The sequence below is a fragment of the Pollicipes pollicipes genome, unplaced genomic scaffold, assembly GCF_011947565.3.
Source record: "Pollicipes pollicipes isolate AB1234 unplaced genomic scaffold, Ppol_2.1 Scaffold_469;HRSCAF=525_pilon_pilon_pilon, whole genome shotgun sequence".
Classification (NCBI taxonomy): Eukaryota; Metazoa; Arthropoda; class Thecostraca; order Pollicipedomorpha; family Pollicipedidae; genus Pollicipes; species Pollicipes pollicipes.
In genome coordinates, this window is record NW_023596537.1 from 12689 (window position 1) to 34132 (window position 21444).

A 21444-nucleotide genomic window follows, 5' to 3' on the forward strand; every position below is an offset into this window, starting at 1 on the left:
AATGTCAGTTTCGGCTGTCATATTGTTCTTGATCAGAAGGCTGCTTGGATTTCTGTTGCTGTTAGTTGAAGGTTGAAGGTGATCTGTCGTGCTGGCGCATGTCACGTTCTCTGGGTTGATTCCCTGAATGATGCGCTCGTTCAGTTTGCATGATGACGACATGCGATTGCAAGAGAAGAGTTAAATCATGTTTGTGGCCGTTTTGTCAGGGCTTTGGTTGTCAAGCCTCGTTCAACTTGCTCGTGTATTTGCATCGATGTCTGCAGTGGAAAATCTGTCGTGGACGATAGCAATCTGTGCGTGTATTAATTCCCACGCAGAGCAGTTTTTAACAGCTCTCCTTGTGAAGGCCCTGATCACGTTAGTTTTGTACAAAGCAGGAATCGTCCCGCATCTGTAGGCTTCCGATGAACTAATGTTTTGACAAATTCGCTACGGCGGGAGTTAACCAGCACGTCAAGAAGAGGTAGCTTATTGCGCACGCTGAACTCGAAGGCGATTTTAATACATAATTGGTTTGCATGCTTTCGATGATGCTGTGTAGTTGTTCGATTTTACTTATATCAACGAAGATGTCGACATGCCCGCCGTAAATGTTGGGTCTATATTTTGGTCATCAAGAGCTTTGCTTTCAAGTTCGCGCAAATGAGAGCGCAGAGTGGTCCTAGAGGTGATCCCATGGCTATGTCGTCCTTTCGAAGGTACAGCTGTCAGGCCCATGAAGCGGTAATAATGTTGTGCATGCAAGCAAGAGTTTTCCGACCTTATTTCCAGGGAGTTTTAAAGTGATAAGTCAGGATGGTTAGAGATTTTCAAAATTATGGAAGGGATAGACAAGGTGGATTTTCAAGGGACGCTGGAACTAGGCTCAGACTTAGAGCAAACCAGCTTCAACAAGCAAAAGTTAGGAATAGAACTGTGGAGAGGCAGATGCCATTTAGTCACAGAGTAATGAATCATTGCAATGGGCTGTCAAACGAAGTTGTACGAAATCACTCTCGAGCAACATTGAAAATTGTTTGGACATGCTCTGTCGGTCTAAGGATTTCATCTATAGCTTAATTCAGGCAGGTTAGGTGGTAAGATGTCGAGGATGTGCAAAACCCGAGGAAGGCCAGCCCCGGTGGGCTCTAGTGGCTCTCTGTTGGCCCGATGTATTTATGCCTTTATGCCTTTTAGACCTCATGTTCTGCTTTCTTGTCAAGGGGGTTGTAATTATTTTGATCATGACATTCAAGACCAAGATCGTGTCAGGCGTCGTGTCCTGGGCCCACAATGGCCAAAAACAGGATACACTCTACTTATTGCAATCACATGTCATCATCATGCAAAGTGGACGAATGCGCCATTCAAGAAATGATCCAAGACAACGCGACATGCGCCAGCACGACAGATTATCTTCAACTGACCATTTATTACAGGAACAAGTAAGCCACTGATCAAGAACAATATGACAGCCAAAGTTGACATTTTTAACATGCACTAATGTAGTTGATCAATGTCCCTGTCCGTGCGAAGATTGGAGGTTTCGTGGGGCAAACTACATTAGCGTCACAGCTACCTCCCTGTCCAGGCGGCCTCCTATGCATCTTCGAGACGGGGCTGCAAAACAACACGTGACTCAGTGCCACCAAACAATATTGACAGGCAAGCAACTTACCGAAAACACAACGACCATTAAAGCACAACGCAAAAATCACGAATGATAGCATTAGAAACCCCAGTCATACCCAGACATGTCCCAGCACTTAACAAACAGCTTAATGCTTGCGTTCACTGAGATTTTATGGAAAGATAGGAGTCCCCGATTTGTGGGCCACTTAAAGTATATGTGAAGTGCGTGAAAATTTACCACCAAGGCCCCAAGTTTACCACGAGGGTTTGCATATGTATTGAAACCTGTTAACTGTAGCTTTTTGAACTGAGGCGTACTAGACTTATTTCATAAGATGCGCCGTTTTTTCATTCGAATCATCGAATATGTTTGAAGTGTTCTTTCCACCGTGTGGACATATCCTATCTGTTTTATAATCGTTCAAGGATCAGACCGAAACGTAAAGTTTCGGTGAATACACGGCAAATACGCAACCTTTTTATGAGACATCCTGACGATTTGGTCTTGGGACCTCAACCCGACAAAAAGGCTGATTGGAAACGTAGAACAAATCAACAGAAACCTTGCCAAGCCCCAAAACTCCGCGGCATGTAATGAACTACGTTTTAAAGAATGTATGTATATATATATATATATATATATATATATATATATATATATATATATATATATATATATATATATGAGTGTGTTCATGTATGCGTATTTGCATAGATATGATGTAAGCTCCACCTCATACTACCAATGACATGTGACCGCTGTGCTCATTACGCAGCGAATGCGGTATGCGCCTGAGATTCGCATCATTATGAATAAGCTGGTGCCTTTGCCTAATGCTCGGGCATCACCAAATTGACCAGCTGACCAGAGCCGTCATTGCTGCCGTCCCCGCGCTGCCTGAGGCACGCGGTTGCCATGGAGATTTATAATGTCTTGGCGTGATCTTGGGACAGGTGGACGCTAATGAGCGGTAACTCCCCGGTTTATCTCCTGGAATCAGTAAGCTGAGCTCAGCAGCGTAGCTTACATGTGGACAGGGCCAGGTGATACGCGCTGTGCTTCACAGGATCTTGTATCGCGACGGCCTGGCGTCCTGATCCGGATTGTGATTGCCGTACCGCACAGGAAGTAAACGCAACAGGGCTAAAAGTAAACGCAAAGGCAATCCCAGCGCAGAAACTAAACGATAACAGTTATAGCAATGGCAGGAGTCCGTGTGACGATGCAAATTGATCAAAGAAACCTAACTGATAGCATAGCAGTGAATTTACAATAAGGAAACAGCTAACGGCCAAAACGAGCTGTGATGGCGGCGGACCACTACGAGCATAATGCCGGACTACAAATGCGTTATAAATATGGTACAATACCTCACACATCGCCAGATGAGGTGATATTGGCCGCAATAATGGCGGTGCAATTTGGAAAGACCGCGTCCTTAGAAAAATTTGACTATGATTGTCATCGAAAGGCATGACTGTTTCAGAATATTTCATCCACTTATTTCATATTTTAAGCTAATCGCCAGCCGAGAACATGTACTCCACTTGCAGGCGACGTCATGCGAGGCAACACAGAAGATACCAGTAAATTAACGCTGCATCGTATCCAATTCTGTGAGAATTTGTCGCACCTGCTGCAAGTGTGCCCGCAATGCTTTACAGCAGGTCAATCATTCGCGAAATGTCTCGATGGAATTAAGGCCATTGACGACGGCTTCTGTGGTGCTTCTGTGAGGGCTTCCCAAGTTCGTGCGGTAGTGACAATTCCTCGATTGGCGCGAGGGGCTGCATTGCGGACACCAGGTGTAGTGGTCTGTTTTTAAAAAGGAAAACCCCCGGCTGATACCGAAGGCACGTATATCCTGTTCCTTTCTATTGTTCGGTCTCGATGATAACATACCTTGGTGTAGCTGTCGGACCAGAACGTGATTGGCAGTAGGTGGCATTTATTGGGTTTAAAGTCAGACTCCATCTGTGGGATCACACCTCCAGACGACGAAGGCCCCGTTGCAACGGCTGTCCGTCGTCTGGGGATCTAGCTTTGTGGAAGCCTCAGTATCGGCAGCTGGATGCAATGGTAGGTGGAAGGTCGTTGCCACATTTGATAACATATAAAGAAACGTTGATAAATGGAGAGAGGAACGACGGGACGAAAATATGCTCTGCAGGAGGCATTGAAATTCGCTAAATTCCAATAAATTTTGCTCTGTTGATAATGACCCTCTGGGGTCTTTTAGAGACACGATACAAAAAAGCGTAGTAGAACGTCCTATAACGGAAGAAATGGTCCAGTTTGTGGAGGATGAGCTGATGAAGCATGCTTTTAAAAGTGGGCATATATGCGAAAGTGGATGTGTGTGGGGGGATATCGTACACGGAAGCGTGATGTGGGTATAGGTGTAAGTTTAGCGTATAGTAAGAGTAAAAAAGCAAACGTATATGGCATCTGCCTAGGATCCGTCTGATGACGCCTCTTACGCCGAGTGGAGACAAACGGCCTCGGCTTCGACGCCGCAGAATTGCAGTTTTTCTACAATGACCTGATCTTTGGCTTCGGGTGTAAGCCATCTTCGAGGGCTGGCTCCGGCTTCGGCGTCGTGCCGCTTGAAATGTTGACTTTTGGCTGAGGCTTCGGTGTTTCGACAGGTCGGGAGAGTGCCTGCTGCAGCGGTCGGCGGCGCCCGGCCAGCCGGCGCTGTTGCGGGTGGCGCACGCGGAGATGGCTCGCGTCATCCGCTCCCGCTACATGGCCGGGCCGCAGGGCCCTGCCGCAGTGCGCGAGCTGGCCCAGCAGCTGGCAGGTACGTCCGTCGTCCCCACAGGGATTTAACGTTGCATTCAGTTGGATGGTCATATTCAAGACAACGATTACAATTACACGCATATGCTGACACTCAGTTCATATATAACAGTTTGGTTTTCATCGCATTTGTACGAAAAACTTGCTACAAACATATAAAGTAGATATGTAATTTGCATGCCACATGGTCGTATTCAAGGCATATTTCTTCGCGGTGACAATTGTTTGATTTACATTACAGTTACCTGTTTACATTTTTAACACAGCGGCTACTTTTACGTCGGCTGTATTGTATACGCTGGTCTGCATGTCAGTTCAGTTGGACGGGTAGCTGACCTGGATGTCTTGTTGCATAGTTACACAAATATATACAATCCCGTGTGGGTGGAGCGCATCACTTAGCTATAGTCTATGGTGTCACTTTGCCTGGGTACGCAGCCAAGTGGAAGTGGACGACGTCTTCACGTAATCACGTCCTATTGCTTCATTATCAAAGCGCTTTTGGTCGCAGCCGTTTTGTCGAAGAGCAACAGAGGTAAATGCCGGTCGGTGCGGGCGCCGCTGCGCGAAGAGCGGGTGCTGCTGTACGGCATGTCCTGCTTATATCTATTGGACGTCTCAAGGGCGTCAGCGTTCCATGAACAACGCTATTTTGTAAAACTGGGTGTATTGAGCTGGAGGCGCGGAAAGCAGAATACAGACGTTTTTTAAGATGAAAGCGTCTGTGCCGAGTGCCAATAATTTCATTTTATTTTCAATTTTCATTTTATTTTTCACAACATTTTGTTTGTTGCAAATCAAATTTCATTTTAGACAGTTACCAGTTTCCCATCTTTTTGGACCTTTCACTTATTGTTACATCAGACGCGTACGATTCGATTAGTAATGCCAGTGTTCTCGATATTCTTCTCAATAGCTCAGAATTCCTTTTTGAAGTCCTCGACGCTGCGGAAGAAATCTCACCTGACTGCCGCTTACTACAATGAAAGTAATACAATTAATTTCCATTACCTTTTGCAACATCTGCATTGTTTGCAGTACCCTAATGTTTTTAAGTGTTTGTGTAATAAATGCTACGAAAGCTTGAAACGCTGTTTAGACAAATGATGTGCCAACATTAAACCATTATCCCGTGAAGTTCACGAAACGTTATACTGTGGCTTTGATATCTCACCTATGGTGTTTACCGCAATAGGTCTTTTTGGGGCGTACTTCGGCTTTAGGAATGGAAGTATCAAATGATCCACGTGGCGCACTTGTTCAAACTTCAGCCCATGCGTTTCTCGGTAACAACCCTTGCCCGTTGGCCCGATGACAAACGTCCTTTTGTTCGCACCCGGAGAGTTGTCATAGGAAGGTATCTATTGTTTATATTGTTTATAAAGGTGTTTATATTGTTTATTCGCACGGTAGTTGTCATAGGAAGGTGGTCGCAGGGAAGGGAAAAAGAATGCAGGTAGGAAGCATAGTGCTGTTTAAGGCGTTTACAGCGCAATTTGTACTAAAAAATAATCAAAATTCATATCCGTATTATGTCTTGACGGTACTGCAGTCGCACTACCCGGTGTTACTAGAAGACGTGATTTGTCCTGAGATTTCACTAGAGTATGTTTTGAAACACGCCACAATGGCGGTACACTACCTTTAATCCTCGTCAAACGGTTCCGACCACGAGTACTTGGATACAACAAAATTATCTGGCCTCCATTGCCAGCATCAGTCGGATGTCCCCTACAAACATAGAACCTAGATTCAGTGCTGTTCGCATCGCTTGGCGTCGCGCCGCGTCGGCCAACACTGGTGCTGTGGTCTGCGACCGACACCGGTGCTGTGGCCTGTGGCCGGCACCGGTGCTGTGGCAGACACCGGTATACGACGTACACGTGGATTGTCACAAAAGTTGAACCCGTCGATGTGCAAGCTTCTCACTCATCCGAGCAGCCATCTGTGCTGTGCGTGTGCTAAAAATGTGTGCACGCGGACAAGCATACATGCAAACAGACGCACGCCCCCGATTTGACATACGCTGCTGATAGTCCCCACCGTCCAACGCCGAATGCGAGCTCTGAGCTGCTAATCTTTGTTCAGAGTCCGTGCCAGAAACCGGCGCTATTTTACCCCAGTGCGTCGCCGGTGTTTCCCGCGGATGTCAGGAATGCAGACGGGCATGTCATTACGTTTAATCTTTGGCGATGAGGGTGGCAGGTGACGGAGGGATTTTACATGGCCGACAAACCGTAACCTTGTACATTAACACCCGCGTTGACCGTCCTAAAAACGTCTCATTGATGTCATCAGTAATCTGTGACCTCGTGATGTTCAAAACAATTTGGGCCGAAACGTGTTGATTTATGTCTAAATTATAACATTTATGACTCATATTGAGCTGATTTCGGTCAACGAGGACATACTTATCGCACACACAATCTGTACAGACTACGAGACGAACCAGAAATCAGGTGTATGTGAAATTTGCAACATGTTCGATGCATGGACGGTCGATAGGTAATTCCCGGGCCCATTTGTTTGGCCAGTGCAGCTGAATTTACGTTGTCTTTGACTCCAACCACAGCATTCACGGAAATCCCAGCATCTTGGGCAAATGTGTCATAATTCATTGAACCATACTCAGGCACGGCTTCCGTTACCCTCGGGGCCCGTATTGGCCCTCTTATCTTTGTTGTGCCCCAGTGGCGTGAATTCCAGTCCGACTTTTAAAAGACTGTCATGGTCGCTTCCCCGCGGATCACTCGCTTCAACAATGATCGGGCAGCGCCGAGTTGGGGACGCCATACGCAGACGGTACATATCCCCATGTGGTGCAGCTGGCTTCAAATCCCATCTGTTCTAGTTCCCGACATCTGTTGTCAATCCCGAAACCAATCAGAAAAGTTCATCCATGGCTGTGCTCAAGCGAGCGCAACCTGCAGAACGAAGAGACTTCGTTTATATCAGAAAATTTCATTTTTGTCTACCCTGACATTTATGAATCCCGTGTGAATGCGTCCCCAGGTCGTCGATATTTTCAGGCGTGTCGACCCGTGGCGCGCAGATTTTGCGTGATTCGAAGATTTGACGCTGAGGGTGCCGATGGTGTAGTGATAAACATGTTTGCGTGGGCGTCGGTGAAAGCACTGCGCGTCGGGGAAGCCAGAGGTACGGAGCTCGACTCCCCGCGGCGCTCGCCCATCTTGCCAGTGTCAGGCAGGCGACGCTATGTGACCATATAACCGTAACGATGCACTCAGCAGCTGAGTGCATCACAAAGCCTCAATGGCGACGACGACGCGGGTTTGACGCTTCCCACGTGATTTGAAGAGGGATGGGACAAGTTTGTTTGGTAGTTGTAGGAAACCTACGCCTTTTCAAACCGCAGTGTATCGGAAGCACACAGTGCTATGTCCAAATAGCGTAGTACTTGTTACCGAATCTGCCAGAAGCTGTGGCCAGTGATTGCGGCGTTGTTGTGGGCTTCTGGCTGTCCGGATCGCTAGCTCGAGATTATTTGCCCTGGTTCGAATGCAACTTATTTGGCTTGGGGCCGCTGGTAACGTGGCGCACACCTAGCGTGTGACGGTGGGTGCGATCAAGACAGCGCTGGCGTCCGTATTTGGCGCGTGGATGCATCCGGGACGTGTCTGGTGCTGACCTGTATGATGTAGAATGAACTTAGCACCCGAGGCGGAGATCCTTTGCACTGCCCACGATGTACGGGCCTGTCCCGGTGGCGAATATTCGTAACTTGGCGATAATGCTTTTTCAGCAGATACCGTCTTCAAATCAGTCATGTGCATGCTTCTATCGCTACCTCCTCATTTTAAGTAGACCTGCTAGTCATGACGAAAGTGATAAGGTGTTCTGAATTTTTTTTACTTATCATGGAATAAGCCATTCCCGTCTCATCGAACTCACGTGAGCACTTAGACGGCATCGTTCTGCATGGCGCCGTAGGTTGTCCGGGTGTCCGGGTATATTCATTCTGCATGGCGCCGTAGGTTGTCCGGGTGTCCGGGTATATTCGTTCTGCATGGCGCCGTAGGTTGTCCGGGTGTCCGGGTATATTCGTTCTGCATGGCGCCGTAGGTTGTCCGGGTGTCCGGGTATATTCGTTCTGCATGGCGCCGTAGGTTGTCCGGGTGTCCGGGTATATTCGAATGCCGAGCTGACCTAATTTCTTGACGATGCCTAGACCATTTTGGGCTGATGACACCTATTTAATCCGGTATTAACCGGGTTCCTCAGCGACCCACCATTGACCGGCGGGGGGCAGATTTCGTGCCCCTCCCCTGCCTATCTGAAGAACGGCTGGGCCCAATTCAAAAATTCAAATCGCAGTCGATTGCGCCGTGGCGTGCCGTCTCAGATCGCACAACGCTAAGTTCAGTTGTGTATTAAGGTCGCAGGTCAAGGTCAAATTATGAAGCTGTTCCCATAACAATGTTTGACCGTTCCCATAGCATATTTCATTTAGGAGGGCATTTGATGGTGTGAAATCATTGCGCCCTGATCAAACATGCTACGTAGGAAGGTATTCAATGTTACGCGCGCCGTGTCAGGCCTAGGGCCAAGCTGACGTGCCGTGCAATGGGGAGCTGAAACATCGGTGTGTATGCTTATTTTGGTCTATTTGTTTTCGTCATATTTGAACGATATAAGCGCGGAGTGGAAGAGCTGAGCCATAATGATGGATATCAGCATGTGAGCAAGAACGGTTCCTTGTTCATACACCGTCTAAGTTCAGAGTCAAGTGGATGACCTCGGTAGCGAATAAGCGGGCGGATTTATTTTCGCTTTGTTTTGGGCGGCTCAGGCCTGCTGAAAACACAACCTGGTAGCCTTCAACCCCGCTGCCAGTCACATGGGCGTTGGTTTGCGTGCGAAACTGATAAACAGGTTACGCCGTGCCGTCACTGCGCCACGGCTGTAGACCTAAGCCCCGCCGCCCGCCATCGCGGCCCCGAGCCCACCCGGACACGGGCGACATGCCCTGTGATATATTTAAAGTCGTAACTCAGTCATTGTCACAGAAAGTTGCTTGAAACTGGATGCAGGCATCCTTCACAGTCGTATCTAGGACACATGTTTCATGCTTTCAGTAGTTTGAGTCTGAGACCAAAAACTGTCGAGTGCGGTTTTTATCAATATTGTGCTATATGACATGCTAATAACGATAAAATATGCTAATAGATAATAACGATAAGGCATATGCATGTTGGACTAATGGGCTCACATTTTCCGTTTACAGATGTAAAATCGGTTCTTTCGTTCGGGTTGTGTGCCAATGCGTCTATGGCTATGCGTTTCTGTGAACAAAATCTGCAAACATGACGTCACTCTGACGTCACCTACGCTTGATCTGTTTAAGTCTCACAGTCATTATTTTGGCACAAGACGTGGAACTCATCAGTTGACAGTAACTGAAAATTGCGCCCCGATATAGTGAGACGTTTTTGAATTATCGTGAATATTCGACAGAGGGGACAGATTTGACCCCCTGTCCATGCCGGGTTAGGTTGTCTCCCGATCAAGATTGATCTTTTTAACGTGAGAAAAAGAAGCAGAAGCCGGCATCTGTACCATCTGAAGTGTGCAATGTCCACTGACTCTCATCGCACTTATTGCTCTTTCTCAGTCCCTTGCGCGTCCTCAGGCGTCCGATGCTCGATCCCCTGTGTTCATCATTCAGCCCGTATCCACTGACTCGTCCTCTTACGGTCGGCACGCCTGCCGGCGGCGCATGGCCGGCCTGACGTGCGGCGTCCTTGCCGCAGAGTTCTTCGAGTGTCGCAGCGGCCTGTCGGAGGAGACGTTCAGCTGGCAGGTGCCGCCGGGCGTGCTGCAGGCGCTGCCGTTCTTCTGGGGCCTGGCCGAGGACATGGACGAGTACCGGCGTGTCGTCTGCTCGCTCAGGTCAGTCAGCAGCCGCTCGCCAGCGGCTCTGTGGCCCCGTGTATGCGGCGACGTCCCCCTTTTCGGGAGTGATGTGATCACGAACGGGGTGGTGCATTGGTGGGCTTGAGGGCTCCAAAGCTCTACCCGACGGGTGATGTGTCAGCTCGTGAAGTTTGTGGGTTTTTGGAAAAACTAACTTTTTAGATAACCTGGAAACGAACGTTGCGGTAATAGGAACATATACATGTGGAGATACTTTAATAAGAAGTTTGTACCAATCTTTACTATGTTGGTAATGAGCTAAATGTTCCTCTCTACTTAAAACGATGAAATGTGTTTTGAGTGCCATTCTCAATCGTGAGGTTCGGAACAGCCCAGTATTCAGGGTAGATACACCTAACTTTTGGTGCCTGGCAACATCAGCCGTACCGCCTTTTAGGATCCTGCGTTGAACAAACTGACGTGTGCCGATTTGGCTCCTCGGTGCGGCAACTCCCTAAGCATGCAAAGAAGACAACAACGTGTGGTCACTTAAGTCCGCTTGTGGGGTGGGGAACGAGTGATAGCCAAACAGTGATAGCCTTGTTCATATTTCCCAGCATACTCGACTGCTGTGTTAGATAGGTCATGTCAAACTAAACGAAAATTGGGAAATGCATAGGGGTGCTTACTTCGACTTCCGAAAGTATGAACAAACTGGCTGTGCAAATTTGCACGCCCCTTGAATTTTCATTACCTAGAGGGCTTTGTTGCTTTTTCTTGCCGGACCCTTATAGTCCCGCTTGCATACCTTAATACGCTATTGCCAGATTGTCAAAGATGCTAGGAAAAACTGGAAAACCCATCATAGCTCTGTTATGATGCTGGACACTTGTTGTCCATTATGCTCAAATACCTTTGAATTCATATTGAGCAACCTCACCTAACTTGTGAGTGTGAAGGATATGACCACTTGGCCAGAATCCGTCTCAGGCTACCATTTTTGATATGGCAACCTGGCCGCACCCTGGCAAGCGGCCTCGCTGCCGTATGGAAGGCTTCTACAATATCTTTCACTCCGCGCTCATTGGTTGACTGATGTAGCGCTGCTGTAACCTCAACGCTGATTGAAAGCCGTAGACGCGCGGTTGCGGACGCAATATTGTCAAACTCTGAAGCTTGCAATACTCGCTCGGAGCGGGCGCATGCCTGTGCGATTACGTGCTAATGTAACCTAAGTGATTTATCAACAAAGTTGAGTATGAAAGGAATGCTAATCTAAGGCATCTGGAAACGACGTGGATGACCTTTATGAGCGAGGAACGACGAGAATTTTTTGCGTTTTATGAACGTATCGTCCTATTTAAAGGGAATAATTCACATTTCAAGGTATTGAAACTAGCATTAGATATGACGAAACGAGCTCTCTTAACATATTGGCACACTGTTTAAGTGAAAAGACTACTTTAGACAGCACAATTCTCTGTTTAGTACATATGCTTTTTAATGTGTCATGGTTTACGTCGTGGTACCTTGCACAAAGTTGATTGAGAGCCATTCGGCGGCCGTTGTATCTTTTAAATGCGCTCACGAACGCCAGATATGTACGCTTCGACAATTCTATCTTTCTTGGCCTCGGTCGCCGCATGGCTTATGGAATGGCAGGACTTGAATGGCGTTATTTTATGTTATGAATGTCAATGTGTCTTTGAAATACTCTCCCCCGATAAACCTTTCCCCGTTTTCGCTGGCGTGTGGCTCAGAAACTAGGGGCTTAAGTCTTAAGAAGGGCGAGATTGTGAACAACGCCGAAAGACCTTCAAGATGGCTATTTCAGTTCAAAACCTCATATAAATATGGCACACTACCTTTAAAAATGGCGCAAATGCTAGTCTGAAGTTTTGTGCCAATCTGGAATATTTTTCATGTGCTGTGTGAACGGGCTGTTGTCATGTCGGTGAAAGGTGGCGATAGCAAGATCGTGGTAATTACCGTGGGACTCATGGTTACCAAGACATAGCCTCTCTCTGAAGTCGGCTGTGATTGTTTTGAAGCTGACTGCCTGGCTACACACCACTAAATCTGCCTGCATTTTGGCGAGACGCGCGTGCGCCTCGAGCCGTGGCAACTTCCACGATCATCAGCTGGGCGCCGGTACCACCGCCATGGATATGCTAAAGATTTTCCAAGTGTAGAGCAGCGATTCTCCTTCGCAAATGAAAAACATCACTACGTAAGAGTGTTTGTGTGTGTCTGGATCGAGTGTCATCGCTCATGTGCATGCGCCATGACCAAGAGCACAGCTTCGAAACGTCGCGTGTTGTCGACAAACACTACGTACGCGTATCATGAAGGCCAATCATTGACGGCATAAGGATGCCGATATCATGATGTCTACACTTGGATAAAAAACAAAAACGTTGAGCGGGAACCCCTGGCTGTGGTGGTATGACAGATGTTTTGGGAAGAGGCAGACCGAAGTATAATGCGACTGTAGCGCATGTTCTTTCCGTCTTGAAGCCCGTTTTGATGTCGGTATGACACTACGTTATTTTGCTTCTGCTCAGCCAGGCGTATTTATTTATCATCGACCATTGGTGGCAATATCGTACATAAACATCTAAGCACTCCCAGGGCTCACGGCAAGGATTTGACCTTCGCAGTATCGCCATCGCATCTTCTTGACCGCGCCGCAACATGCAACATGGATAAAAACCATCTTTGTTCTCGGATATCCAGACATTATAGCGTACACTCTTGACTGCGGTCTCAAACTCCGAGGAATGCAATAGATAGGGCGCAAAGCTTGCTATGTTTCGACAGACATGCCCTCTCGAGGAGGCTTTTGAAATGTATATTTAATGGTGAACCATCACATATGATTCAAAGCCTAAGACGAATCTGAAACGATGGGCGTTTATGGAGACGCTCCACGTTCCACGCTTTATGCAGGTTTTATACAGGTGTTTAACAGGTGGGACTGCCTTACACTCGCAGACGTTTCGTACATTGCGAAAAACAGGGCACTCGATGACAGGAATAGGGCGAACAGATGGTAATATAAGGATAACACAAATCATAGCAATTGGACATAAAAAGGTATACATAATCAGTTTACTGAGGTCCATATCTAGCGAACGTTCTTGGCTACTGTAATAATCGCCAGCCAACGACGTTTTTACGCATAGAAGACGAACGTGGCGGCGAATCTATTGCGTATAATGGACACGAAATATTGTTATTTTAGCACGCAACGTTCCGAGCTAAGGTCTGACTTGCACAGCATCGTCATTATTTATTTACGACATTATCACGACTTGCTTTTCACTGAAGCTTAAGAGTCTAATTGCAGATTGATGGGGGTGAAGAGCAGGTCCGCCTAAAGTATGAAACATAATTTGAGGAGCATGCTTGTCTCCGAAAAATATTAGCACATATAATTACGCAAGCACGATTGTACAATAATAGACATATTCCCTTCATCACGTCCTCTGCTACATTGTTTAGCAGATACATGCAATAGAAAGAAAGAGAACTGACTATCGTCGGCATCCCACATTATCTCGATGGTGCACTTTGAGGCAAAGCCAAGGACGGTCCATGTGATGTCGTTGCTTTAGGCTGCTAGTTCCGTCTCGCAGGGTTGACACGTGAGGAGACCTGTGCGGCCATCCGCCAGCACGTGCGTCGAAGGGCTTCTCTGAAGTCGGTGCTGAAGACGACGAAGACCAGGGGACTGAAGATGGCGGCGAAGGCACCGCTGATTATCATCACAAGCAGCCCCAGCAGTCTCATATCTGGCATGAGCAGGCACGATGACTCTCGTTTGAAGAGTAAAGTCAAAAAGGGAAGGGAAGAGACGAAAAAGATGACGAGGCATGCCGCAAGGGAGATGGTGGCCACGATGTCCACTCTGCGGCATCTGCGTATGGTGCTTCGCTGGCTTCCAGCTGTCCTGAGCAGCGAAACAGGCGAGTCGATCTGGACGGCGCTGGGAACTCCAGTCCCCGCGACGCCAGCGACGCTCAGACTCTGCACCTGCAGTGTCAGGCCGCCGCCGCCTCGTCGTTGTGACTTACTTATTGCCCCTCCGTCGCTTGGTCTCCCGCCGCTTCTTTCTTCCTTGTTTCCTTCTCCGCCTCCTCCTCCTTTCAGTCCATCTCTTCCTGTCCCATCGCTACCTTTTTCATCATTTCCTTCTTCATCACTTCCTTCTATATCACTTCCTCCTTCACCCCCACTGATTCTTGTTGTTACCCCTGGCCGTTGTTTCTTCTGTCCCAATCCCTCCTCTCCTCCTGCCCCATTGCCGTCTCCATCCCCTCCTCCCTCACCGTTCACCGTTGTGGCAGGGCAATGGCAGATCTCGGGTGTCATTGGCCGGTCGCGCTTGGACGCGGCGATCGGGGTTTGCCCAGCCGAGACAACCGCCGCGACTTGCGCGGTCTGAGCTGGCGCTGTGGCTGGCGGCTGCGGGTGCCGGGCTGTCGTGGCCTGGGCCTTGGCCGGCTGCCAGTGCGGCTTGTCCGTCTCCACCTCGGCGATGGTGCTGAGCCGGCCAGCCGGTGCCGTCCTGTCGTTGGAAACGGCGCTGCTCGCGCGGGAGACGCGGCCCGCCACCGGCGGCCCGGCGCGCTCGCGGTCCCGGCAGCCGCGGGATGTCCCGCTCTCGCTCGCCCCCAGCTGGGGACTCTCTCGGTCGCCGGTGGGATGAAGCGCCGCCGCACAGTCAGCCGGTAACTGCGACCGGTCTGACAGTTTGTGCACGCGGGGTCCCGCCTCACCTCCCGAGGGAACCTTAAGACGTCCTTTGGAAAATATGCCGGTTTGTACGTGTTTCTTGGACACGGCAGCTTTTCTCAGAATCCGGACATAGCAGAATGCTAAAACGACGAAACCCACGACATATTGGAGCACATGGTTGAGAAAAATTGACTCCTTTGTAACGTCTAACGAAGTCGTGATGGCATGTCCATCGGTGTTCACTGCTACTTCTGGAGAACATCGGACGCTTCCGTTGCTGGTTCGCACCACCCACTTGAGGGGATAGGGCGCGATGGCGATTGTCACGAATAGAAAAAGGTTTCTGGCGCGAAGTGGATAGTTGTGGCCTCTCACTACAATTAGGTACCGCAACAGGGCGATTGTGACAATTGTTGTAAATCTGATTCCTTTTGTATTAATAAGAAGAAAATTACGTATGTGGCATGTAATGGCGTGCTGAGAATTGGGATACGCTGCAACGAGGACTGGGAGCGCAGCCCATGCCATGTTGTTTGTGCACAACACTGAAACGACGACGTTAACGACGGTGTGCAGTCTGCGGTTCATGTACACAGTGAGCACGACGGCCAGGTTGAGCACCAGAGTGGCCGGCACAACGAGCCCAGTGGTGGTCACCAGGGCCATGTAGACGGCAGCGGCGCGCTGCTCACCGTCCCTGGACGCGCAGATGAGCTGCGAGGTGTTGTCGGGCGCCAGGTGACGGCGGCAGGTGAGCTGCACGGCCTCGGCCAGGCAGCTGTTGTACGCGTTGTCCAGCGCGGCCGTCGGCACAGGCGCGGCCATCCTGCCCGGCTCGGCGCTCCGCCGTTACTGGCGCGCCGCACCGACGGGGAAGCCCTCGGCACGCATTCTCACAAGCTCACGCATCGTCATACTGGGTATTGCTGGTGCCTGGGAGCGGTGTTCGCTTCTCCGAAACGTCTAGTTGCAGTGGCGTAGCCCGAGAGGTAGCCGGGGTACGTTAGACACTCTGGGCGCGCGTTGATTCGTGGTGCAAAGGGTGTGTTTCGAATCGTGGGTTATCCTGTTGGTGCAATATGCAATAACCTTCCTATGCAATCGTCAAAAATTCCCTTATCTGAATTTTGTTGTAAAAATGGTGTGAATTGTCACTAGTATTGCGCTTGAAACTGCGTCCCAATTTAACGCTGGTCATGGCTATTTATACATATATATATATATATATATATATATATATATATATATATATATACATATGTGTGTGCATGGTTACGTAACGGCGAAAATATGGTGGTGCCGCATACTGGTAACGGCGGAACGCAACGGGGCCTCACAAGCGTTTACAAGAGTAATTGCTCAAATTTGTGTCAATTACAACTTAAAAGCTGCTTACGCTCACATCTTCTGCCTTTTCCCGCTGAACAGGAGGCGTTGTGAATAGCCCGGTTGGACTGCATGCTGAATGCGAACCGGCACTCTGGAGCACGAACGGCATGTACACGGATGCGCGGTCCGACTATAGCCTGTGTAGACTGACGTGGATGGCATGACACATAACTGCTGTGATGTTGCCACGCCACATTACGCTCTGAACGGGGTAATCGTCGACAACTTCCAGCCCGTGGTGGCGCGCGTCAGCAATGGTGCTGACTGCTGCCAGGGAGCAGGACGGCGATGTGAAACCGTCGCTCAGCGGTCGGCGATCCCCCTGGAATTGTGTTGTGGTGGCTTGCGTCAGCAATAGCGCTGACTACTGCCAGGGAGCAAGACGGCGGTGTGAAACCGTCGCTCAGCGGTGGACGATTCCCCTGGCATTGCGGGCATGTGCAATATCATAAAATAAGTGAATGCAAAATGTAAGGATTTTTTATTTATTTCTCAGACTTCAACGCGATGAACTTTGATAGAAAAGCGAACGTATTTGAAATTCCTAGTCTGGTAATCTGTCATACCAATTTCACAGACTTACTGTGGGCTGTGTGTGGATTCGCCCCGGCCGCAAAACTCTCACAGCTTGTTAATATGGCCTCCGGCCAGTCCTTGGGGCGCTTTGGGCTCCTCAGTCGGGCCCATTATCTGGGATTCCCAAGAGCCTTCGACCTCAGGCGCCGCACGGTGGAGGCACCTTCTCCTTGTGCCCTGTGCCTGCGACCCTACGCCCACGTGCACCCAGGGCCTCTTCTGCAGCAGGAGAGCCGTGGAGCTGCCGATAGTATGTGCAACTGACAAGAACCTGAGTGTCCAGTTGGTGGTTAAGATCTTTGACTAAATGGCTGTGGCGACCAAATGGGCCGCTGCGTGGCCTGTGGGCCATAAATATGCAAACGAGCGCTTCGGTGGCCAGAATCATCCCCGAACAATCAGAGTTACCCACTGGTAACGGGAAACGCCCTGAGCGGCCATTAAATCCCCCTGAGCAGTCAGAGGAGAGCGCCACTGGTCAGGGCTACTAAAAAACCAAAGGGGCCCCTCAATGGCCCGAAAGGCCCGGAGAGACTAAAACGGCCTATGCACTCCTAGGGGCCCGGAATGTACGAAGGACTCTGAGCAGACCATGCGATCTCTGAGCGGTCAATGAGCCGTTGGGTAGTCCCGAGATCTACTTGGTGTTCTGGGGCGCCAGACGGTCCCTCCTAGTTAGGAGTTTACTACCAAAAATAGAGGTAAGGCCTAGCCATACAGGCCCGCTGACCGGTGGGTCCCCGCTGGTGAGAGAGGCCCCACTGCACGGCCGCAGCGGCCTGGAGCTGCCACATTGGGCCTTCGCATCTAGATCGAGCAATTTGTCGCTGCCTGAACTTTTGTTCGGCCAAAGAAATGTTTGAAGTGTTTTTCATTCAGTGCACTCATTTTTTATTCGAACTGCGAAAGCAAGGTAGGGTCCTCGGACTCTTGACCCCACCCCATCCCCCAGATTTCTCGTTTTCCGAGGCCCGGGAGTCCGACCCCCCACCCCCACGGTATCTCCAGCCACGGAAGGCGGCATAGCAGAGGTGCAGCCAACGCCCCCCTCCCCCGCCTTCCTCCCCGCCCCCCATTTTAGGCCCGCATTGTTTCGCCATAGATGTCTCCCGCATGATCAGTTCAAAATAGGCGTGGTGCCTATACTCACCAAGCCCCGTCCACCCCTTTCCTTAAGTTAATCCTGGTTACACCCTGCAGTATAGTCATAATCGCAATCATAGTCATATATATATTTTGCAGTTCTATTCTTAAGCGTTCATGTATGAAACGTGCAAATTGCATTTTCTTCATTATTGGCATCAAAGGTTTACGCAGTACCTCGGTTTCTCACTTCTCGCTGGAATTTCTTAACAAAATGCGCGCCCATGGCTGCACTCGCGGGGACAGAGGTTGGCATCAATTTTAAGGTTTGTCGTGAATATCTCCGCAAGAAATGTATCGCTTTCCCCCATTTGTTCTTTATTGAATAGGGTCGAGATTTCCTATGAAATGGTGTCTAATCCGTACCAATTGCACAGTACATACAGAAGTTAGACTTTTGACCGCATCTACCTAAACTTACAAAACCTTTTAATTGTACATCTCATGATCATCAAGCTTGAAACTGCATCGACTGTTTCTGGAATGCAGATAATTATAACGGTGTCACTTCTGCGAGTTCTATCGGGCGATTTCAAAGTTAAACGTTGGTCGCAATCGCGACCGAGGCCATTGTGTTCCTTTCTTTAGGGTTTCCGCGAATAGCTTTGCAACGCGCGCATACTTTGGGCTCATATCTTCTTCGGTTGTCAAACTTGCTATTTTCTGTCGGGTGGGGCCCATCTTGTTGTCATGGAACATTTAGTATAAAAGTTAGACTTTGGCCACAGCTGTGGCCACAACCATGGCCGCATTTTATGGGAACCCTCAATTTGCTCCCAATTTCAGAGACGCGGCTACGCCCATTGTCCGCCAGTGAGCAGAACGCAGCTCCCAATAACCCGCAGCCGGCAGAAAACCAACAAGTGGCACCCTTTCAACCTTTTCCACACTGCAGCAGGCTGTCATTAGAAAAACAAACGATTTGTCTATGTAAGCACGCTCCCGGATGGCCAGATGAATACCCTTCGCTCGGGTGAGCGGTCAGTTTTACCCACCCCTCCCTGAGATCTCAGAAACGTAGGGACAATATTTGAGGTTTATAGGCTATGACGTTCGGGTCAAATAAGGTCAAATAAGGCCAAACTCCAGGCTTGTGTCCAAAGCGTCCCCAGAACTTCTCATGCAACCATCGTAATCTAAGATGCCTCTTCAAAGGAAAATGTCACTGGTGCTCATTTAAGGTCATTGACCTTGTTTGACCTTAGGATGGCCACAGTGATTAAAATGATACAAGACTGCATGGCTTTTGCAGTCAAATAAGCATCAAGGATTACCCTAGGTGATATGTTCGTCAAAACAAAATGCTGGCGTAGTTCATTTTATGTCATTGACGTATTATGACATTTAAGAAGGCCACGGAAGACGTATAATGAAACTACCCCATACAGTAAGTTTTAGAGCAAAAAATCAGGTTGGTTTTGACCTTGGTCTGTCCTTCATCGTGACCCTAAGATCAATATAGGTCAATATGATTTGTTGATCAGTCGTTGTGTTGCATAAGATATTAAATCAGAGATTTACAGAGATACCAAACGATCCGCTATTTAATTTTCTACAATTTTGAAATCGCTCCGCACAAACCTCCGAGGGTCAAATTGCCCCCCCCCCCCTCCCACACCTAAGCGCGAGTTATGAAATTGGGTGAGAAAGGAAACATGAACAGGATGGCTTCTCAAATCGTTCTTTTTAATGACATTGTTCCAAAGCCTGAAAATGGACGAAATGTTTGTTTCGATGTAGGAATAATCTTATAATGAAAAAATGAAAAATTCAGTTTGTGTCAGCGGAAGCAAAGGCTGCATGATATTATCCTTGCTGCTTGTGGTCTTATCGCTCATATGCTGCTCTTCCCCCCCCCCCTCTCCAGAAAAAGCGAACCAACTTTTCTCCGGGTCTTGATTTCTCAGCTAGTAAAACAAACAAAAGGGAATTGGTGCCGCTAGAATTTAGCTCATACGCTCCCTGTAATGTATAAATGCGAAAGATGTACACACTTGAAAAAGGTTTATCTGTCTTTCTATCTATCTCATCTATATATATATATATATATATATATATATATATATATATATATATATATATATATATATATATATTGGTTTATTTGTGGTTTCAAATAAGTAGATACGCACAATACACCTCACGTTTCGGCGGGAAGTTGTTCTGTTGCGATAGTCTGAAAATTTGAGAACGGCCAGACGACACTCATCCAGAATGATGATGCGTGTGTTGCGCTCGTTTGTATAGCCTTGAATAGCTGCACCAGATGCAGTAGCGGTAGTGGTTTATTTTTTCTTTTGCTAGTGCAAACGGTTGGATTGGTTTATCTAGCTTTAAGAAGTGATAATATCAGACATAGATACCTCTTTCGGTGCTCCCAGAATTTGCGACTAGAATTTATTCGTGATATCACCGAAGCATTTCATGACATCATCGCAGCGCGCAACATAGATCGAAAGGTACATTTTTCTGTTGCTTCTGTCTTTCGATCGGGAAGACATTTAACTGTGATAACATCAATATAACATTGCCATGACATCGTCGCAACACGCAACATAGATCGAAAATACATTTTTTGGATAAATAAAGTGCATGGACATGGAATACAGATTGCGCAGAAATGCTCCACAAAGTTTCGAACATAACACCAAAAGACTACACGTGGTGCGGACAAATTATCGTCTGATACCATTCAACAAGCATGAAAAGAACAGTAATATACCCCTTGGTTTCAGCAAATCCCAGGTTACATTGTGTGGCAGATTAAGCGCTAGAAGAAGTTAAACTGAATTTTGCTGTTGCCCGACATTAACTCCATCATGCACTTTGAGGTAATGCCAAGAACGATCCATTTGTTGTCGGTGCTTGACACTAGTTCTGTCTTGAAGAGTTGACGTTTGAGGAAGTCCGTACGGCTGGCTGCCAGTATGTTCGTCGGAGCGCTTCTCTGAAGTCGCTGCTGAAGACGACGAATACTACGGGACTGAAGATGGCGGCGAATCCACCGCTGATAATCAACACGAGCTGGGCTAGCAGTCTCACCTCTGGCAGCACTAGGCACGGCGTGCTCCATAGATGCAGGATTGCGCCGAGGAAGGGAAGGGAGGAAACGAAGAAGATGACGAGACATGCGGTGATTGAGATGGTGGCTACGATGTCGACTCTGCGGTCCCGGCGTTTGGGGTTTCGCTGGCTTCCGACAGTGCTCTGCGACAAAACAGGCAAGCTGGTCTCGAATACGCCAGGATCTGCAATTTTTGTGACACCAACGACGCTCAGACTCAGCGGCAGGCAACCACCGCCTC

General features: G+C 48.5%; 1 protein-coding gene across 1 annotated transcript in view; it reads left to right on the forward strand.

Annotated features, from left to right (window-relative positions):
- The window catches only part of LOC119097893 (telomerase protein component 1), a gene marked incomplete at its 5' end in the record, with an annotated part of 46139 nt that overhangs the window by 11400 nt on the left and 13295 nt on the right, over positions 1 to 21444 (forward strand). Inside the window, 2 exons of the mRNA XM_037220842.1 lie at positions 4264 to 4418; positions 10189 to 10327. Coding sequence (XP_037076737.1) covers positions 4264 to 4418; positions 10189 to 10327 — 294 coding nt within the window. The remainder of the gene's footprint in view (positions 1 to 4263; positions 4419 to 10188; positions 10328 to 21444) is intronic.